Source organism: Cricetulus griseus, unplaced genomic scaffold, assembly GCF_003668045.3.
Source record: "Cricetulus griseus strain 17A/GY unplaced genomic scaffold, alternate assembly CriGri-PICRH-1.0 unplaced_scaffold_76, whole genome shotgun sequence".
In the NCBI taxonomy this organism is placed as follows: domain Eukaryota; kingdom Metazoa; phylum Chordata; class Mammalia; order Rodentia; family Cricetidae; genus Cricetulus; species Cricetulus griseus.
The window spans coordinates 47,013-53,833 of NW_023277417.1; the positions used below are offsets into that span (position 1 = coordinate 47,013).

Sequence of the window (6,821 nt, forward strand, 5' to 3'; positions counted from 1 at the left end):
TGTGAAAACTACGTTGCCCAGAATGCCGTTCGCCAAGACCACTGAACGCTCATAGGCCAACGTCTCTGAGTCAGTTCTGTCACCACGGAACTTGCATGACCGCTGCCGGAGCACAGTTCTGCAGGCTGTGTGGAGCCTCATCTTCGTGCACTGCTCTTGCCAGCTGTGCGGGTTCGGGTCCCAGAGAAGCCTTGCCACCGCTCCCTTCGGGCTGCACCGCTGGAATCCGATGGCGGCGGCCGCCAGCGGCGACCCGGCTCAGGTGAGTGCTGCATGCTTGCTTTGGGCTTCCCTCCACCCTAAAGCCTCGTGCAGAGTAGAAATCCCGCTGATCAAAACAATGCAGGACCCGCAGATGGGTCCTCACTTCCAAATCCAGAGTCAGGGCCTTGGAGAGTGCTGAGCTGGGAGCATTCAGAGCAGAAAGGCTCTTGGCCAGTGTTGGGAGCTGAACAAGCACACAGCCCGATTTTGGCTTCTTTTTTTTATTATTATTATTTTTGTAGTTTTCTATGCTGTCTATCCAGAGGTAAAACCGTTTGGAAAAGGTAAGGTGGAAGAATCCTAGGAAAAGTTGGACCCCTGTGCAAATTTACATAGTAAAGGGGGGAGCACTGAGAATTTGAGGACCAAGACATGGCCATCACGAAGTTCTTCCCAGGTCACCTGGCTTAAGGGCTGAGCAGGGAAAGCAGAGAAAGGAGGAGGCATGTGCACTTAGAGCCCCCACCATGGGCAATGGCTTCTCACCACCCATCTACTCTCAGAAGTTCTCATGGCCATTCTAGGGCCTCGCTGGAGCTGCTCCCATTCTGTGTCTTGGGGATCTGTGTTCTGGAAACCGTGTCCAAACTTGGACTGCCAGCCGGAACAGACTTATGTACAGGAACCCTACACTCGGATTGAGGGCTGTATATGGACTCGTTCTTATCTGCTGGAAACCAGGGCAAATGAGGTGTGGGAGTGTTAACGTTTTAGATAGCTTCTTCTGGGTGTGTTACGGTTATTGGCCATTACGGAGCAGAGATCGATATGGTGACACACCAAATGTGTGGTTAACTACACAGACTAGAAATGTGGACGGTGAATGCAAGTTGAGGATGGAGTCATTCAGAAGGCAGTGGTAGAAGTATTCGAGCTAGGATGGAATTCGGGTAGCAATTAGGAATCATTGTAGTTTAGGTACACTGGGGGAAAAAGGGCGGGGGACTCACTGGTGGGTTATGTTTATGTGGGTGAGTAGGCATCGTGAGAATCACAGGGACAGAAGTGGCCTTGGGACAGAAGTGGCCTGGGGTGGGAGGGTGAGACATAGCAAGTTGTCAGGACTCAAGATCAGTGTGAAGTCCTAGGAGAAACTGGGGCCCTAAAACTAAGAATAATGTTGATTCAGCATGTCTTAGATCGAGTGGAATTCTGTGTCACCCTTAGTGTGTTTGACGAGGTGCAGTTAGGTCTGACAGAGTAACAGGGCCTCATGTAGAAGGACATTGTGACAGGCCATTGGATGAGGACAGGAGAAGGGGCAGGCAGTGACTAACGAGGCTACATTACCTTAAACAAAGTTAAGAAGGTGATGTGTGTTTGAGATCTGCAGGTTTTCCCGATGGGCTAAGGTTGAAACGTGGAACAGTCAAGCAGAGAGCGTACTGTGATTTCTGTATGGTGGTGCGTCCAACCCCATGGCTTCATGTATTGGGATATAAAGTCAGTGTCAGATACTAGGAGCGTAGAAACTTACCTGGCTGAGGGGCTTAGAGGCAGAAATCTTTGAGAAGTGAGTAGGGGGAAATTAACTCGTTAAGGTTGTCCTTCTCACCCATGGGTGAATCCCGGTGTCTTTATAAAAGAGGTCATGCACACACATGCCCTGCTTTCTTCTTGTCTATTACCATATGTTGCTCTCTTGACTCAGGACCCTGAGCAAGAAGGCTATCACCAAAGAGACCTTGCCCCTACAGAGCAACAAAGCAAAAGATGCTGCTTCTCTTTATAAAGGAGCTTGCCTTCCATGTGTTGTTATGTTCATGGAAACAGACTGATCTGGAGGGCTGGAGAAGGGAACTAGGGTTACCTCTGGCAGTGGGGACCATCAGAGGGATGCTGTATCAAGCACTTGTAACTTAAATTGGGTAAGTCCATCCATGGACTTGCCAGTATCAATTTTTCCAGTACAGATTACTTTGCCATTTCCAGAGCAAGATTTGGGGGTCTGTTAACGACTCTGTGGGGAAAAGCCTGCACAGAAATCCTCTGAAATAAGGGGGTGTCTGACTTCCTGATTCTGGAGGGCTGGCAGGCAATCCCACGACACTGAAGTACTAAGGAGCCCGGTCCTCAGTTAGATAATGAGTTTAGCTTGCCGCTTTGAGAGGGAGGGGCTGTGAAGCCACGGCACAGTGGAGCTGTTTAACTGTGCCCCCGAGAGACAGGACAAACGCACCCATGAGCAAGATGCAGGGCAGCTTGGCCTAATTTGTGAGAGGAGAGGCATTTGGAGGGTGTGTGTTCTGACTCTCTGGATATCATGTTCTGAGGAATGAGAGAGGAACAGACCAGAGGCTTCTGGAAGGGGAAGCTGAAGTTTTACGTTTTGTTTCACGTGGGTTGCTTTCAGAGGATATAGTAATGGATGGAACCATCATGAGTGGACATTCGTGTCACCAATTATCTCCTCTGTGGTTGGGTGTAGGGAAGGAAATACAGGGGAAGAATGACTTAGGGGAAGAGGATGATGAACTTGGCACCCGAAGAGAGCTGATAATTGAAAGGTCTGTTCCCCTTGTGGCAGGAATTTGTGACCTTTGAGGATGTGGCCATCTTCTTCTCCAAGGAAGAGTGGAGGCTGCTCGCTGAGGCTCAGAGGCAGCTCTACCTCCGTGTGATGCTAGAGAACTTTGCACTCGTAACTTCACTGGGTAAGGCCCCATACCCAGTCCATCCGGGGACTTGCCAGTATCAATTTTTCCAGCACAGATTGCTTTGCCATTTCCAGAGCAAGATTTGGGGGGTCTGTTAACGACTCTATCATCTTCTCATATCTGTGTGCACTGTTCCAAACAGTGCCAGAAGAGTCTGGGCATCAGGTACCCTGGATCAGTAAAATAAGCCTCTTTCTTGTTCATCGACTTCCTTTCATGGTTTCCGTAACCTAGATAATGTGAGGCTTTGTTTCCCAATGTCTGCATCTCTGCATGCTCCTCATGACTGCCAGAGTCAGAAATGACAAGCCTTGCCATGATCAATGTTTACCCAGGATGACTGGCTGTTGGGAAAATCCTCCTTTGAGGATTTTTTTTTCCATCCTGGGCCTGTAGTAAGCTGAGTCTCTTTGGCCAGTGTTGGAGGCTCATCTGCTCTGTCTTGTGTTTCCCTTAGGGCTTGCTTCATGCAGATTCATGACAAGGAGCATGAAGATATCCCTGGCTGTTTTACAGTGCAGTGCAATCCCAGAGGACAACTGACCTCTGTGAGAGAAGCTCAGTGAGATAGGGACACTTGTTACCTGTTACTCTGTGCCACGTCCTGTGTGGCATTTCCTAGCACTCATACACATGCGTTTTGAAGTGTCCATGGGTGGTTAAACATTCCTTGAACACTTCTGGGGTCTTCTTATCCTTCAATATAGAATTCCCCTGTCCCCAGACAGTAAGGTCTAACTGAATGCTCGTGTGTGATATAATTCAACACGCTGTATAATATTCATCTAACACTCCTGCCCTACCCCTTCCTTAACTCCTGTCTGGCTCCCTCTTCCACACGTCAGTACACCCTGGCCTCCTGCCTTGATTTGTGAGTCACGAGACTTTCCTTTTCTTGTTTTCAAACATACCTGCAGAATTTTAACTGTAATTTTAATTTTAATTGAGTGATAGCAAGGAGAGAGAGGATGGTGGCATCCAAACGAGACAGTTGGTGTTGCCCGTGAGAAGAACTTAGCGATCAGGACGCAGCCGCAAGAGAAAAGGGAAGACATTAAATCACAACCACCATTAGAGTTTCTCCGTGAAAAGCAGAACATTTAGGATTGAGCAGTTTAAATAATGACAGCAGGTTCGTGGGGGCAGGTAGCCTTGTCAGCTACCTGAATGAAGGATGATTGGACAATGAGTATTCCATCTTGAAATGTCCAAGGGACAGAAAATGTGGCATAGAGCATGGGCTGTTGATTGATTCATGTGCATACAGATGCTGTAGTCCCAGCCTTTTGTTATCCATTATTAAGAACCTTGCTTACAGGAAGACTATACTCTCTCCCCAGCAGCAGCATTAAAGAAAATCCCAGTCACCAGTCCTGCCGTGTTGCCCAGGCTAAGCCTGAATGCCTGAGCTAAAACATTTCTGCCTTAATCTCCAAGATAGCTATGGTAACAAACACCTGGCATCATGCCTTGCGTTTAGCCAAGTTTTGGAAGATATCTAAAAAATCAAGCCATTGTTGTATTGCTCAGTGTGACCTAGGGCAGTGTTTCTCAACCTTCCTAATACGGTGACATTTTAATGCAGTTTCTCATATTGTGGTAACCTTCCCCTACCCCAACACACACACACCATAAAATTATTTCTTTGCTACTTTGAAAATGTAATTTTGCTGCTGTTATGAATTGAAACCGATACACAGGCTATCTGATATGCGGTCACCAAAGGGGTCGCAACCCACCTGTTGAAAACTGTTGCCCTGGGGTGATTCCTGGCACCATGAAAGCATAAAAATAATAAAAACCCAAACTCACATTACCTCGTGGGCTGTGGGTATAGATTGGTTTCAAAAGCTACATGCCTATCTTTACAAGTATTCATGCCTAACATGTATGAGACTGTGGGTTTGATCACCAGTACCACATACAAGAGCAAGGTGACTCATACATATTGAGTCTGGAGGATCTGAAATTCAGAGTTATCCAGGACTTCATGAGGCGTTTGAGGTGAACTCGGGATACAGGAGAACTTAACAGAAAAGTTAAATAAAATATGTAACTAATTTTACAGAAAATTCTTTAAAGCGTGGGTAATACACCTTCACCATAATAAATATTTGTTTCAGAATCCTTTCTCTGTTTTCAGATTGCTGGCAAGGAATGGAGACTGGAAAGCTACCTTTTGATCAGGTTTCTGGAGAAGGACTGTCACTGGTCATGCCCCCAAAAGCAAGCCCAGCTAACCAGGAGTCTCACCCAAGTGACATATATTTGCCCGTCTTGAAAGGCATTTTGCACCTGCTCCATCAACTTAGGCAGAAATCACATTTGATCGGTCCGTGTTCGAACTGTCCCCAGGACCAGAATCATCCCAACTCGGAAAACAACTTGAAAAGAGATTTACACATAGCCTCACTGGTGAAGAACTGCAGAATCCGTGTGCCACCAAAGCATTTTCTCTCTTCAGAAGATGGAAAGGATGTCCTAGCTGTACTGAACATCATCCCTCCACAGGCCCTTCCCATTGGTGAGCAACCAAACCTAATCACTGAATGTGGAGAGCGCTTTCAAACTAGCAAAGGCCGTTCCAAGCAGGGTGAACGTCGAGAAGAAGCTCCTAGCCGAAAACACAGCCGGGCTCACCACCCGAGAGCCACTGCTGTAACGTTTAGCAGCCTTTCTGAATCTCCTAAACGTGGGAGAGGCCGGCCCCGCCTCTCTCTTACTCATCAGAGGTCTTACAAGTGCAGTGAATGTGGCAAAACTTTTAGACAGACCTCGCACCTAAACAACCACCTCCGAATTCACACAGGGGAAAAGCCTTACAAGTGTGGAGAATGTGGGAAGTCATTTACCCAAAGAGATACTCTGATTAAACATTACAGAGTTCACACTGGAGAAAAACCCTACGTGTGCGATGGATGCGGGAAATCCTTTCGGCAAATTTCCAACCTTACCGAACACCGCAGGATCCACACTGGAGAAAGACCTTACGAGTGTGACGAATGTGGCAAATCATTTGGATCCAAATCAACTCTCGTCCGGCACCGAAGAATTCACGGGGCTGAGAAGCGTTACCAGTGTGACCAGGGTGGCAAATCCTTCACACAGAGCCGTAGGCTACTTGCACACCAGGTGACTCACGGTGGAGCAAGGCCTGATGGCTGTGGTGAGAATGACAGCTCCTTTAGCCAAGGAGACACCCCCAAGACACACCACGAAGCTCACACCTCCGAAAAGCCTCATGTCTGTGGCGACTGTGGGAAAGCATTCATGTACAAATCTAAGCTTGCTCGACACCAGAGATCTCACACGGGGGAGAAACCGTTTGAGTGCGAAGAATGTGGGAAATCGTTTCAAGAAAGCAATGGTCTTATGCAACACCAGAAACTGCATACTGGATTAAAGCCTTTTAAGTGTGGCCAGTGTGGTAAGTCTTTTGTCCAAAAGTGTCACCTCTTTCAACACCATGTAGTTCACACAAGAGAAAGGCCGTATGAGTGTGGGAAATGTGGGCAATCTTTTCCTCAACAGTCTACCCTCTTGCTCCACCGGAAAGTCTCACACCATGGAGAGGCTCCATGAAAATTACATGCAAACATAGCTTTAGTCCAAGGTCTACTATCTCTCAAAAGTTTAGACTGTGTTCAAGAAGACCTGGACCTACAGGAAATGTTCCTTTGTATTTTTGTTTGTTTTTTAGTATTAACTCTTATAATGGAACTACTTGCCTGAAGTTGAATCTTAGGTTTTCAAACATCCAGGGTGTTTTTATTCCCTGTGAGATCAGGCATGGGTGGGGTTTACAGAAACTGCTCCATACAAGCTGAGGTGATTCGAGTCCTCGTCTGAGTTATACTCAAGCCGTTTGCTCTGATGGAAAACATCTTCCTCTGTCAGCCT

The 6,821-nt window shown here is 47.2% G+C and overlaps 1 protein-coding gene across 1 annotated transcript; it reads left to right on the plus strand.

The window, feature by feature from the left end:
- Positions 1–229: 229 nt before the first annotated feature.
- On the plus strand, positions 230–6,538 carry LOC100769912 (zinc finger protein 416-like). The gene is made up of 3 exons (XM_027434172.2): positions 230–262; positions 2,792–2,918; positions 5,065–6,538. Exons 1-3 carry the CDS (start codon positions 230–232, stop codon positions 6,501–6,503), a joined length of 1,599 nt encoding a protein of 532 aa, XP_027289973.1. The 3' UTR covers positions 6,504–6,538.
- Positions 6,539–6,821: the final 283 nt, after the last annotated feature.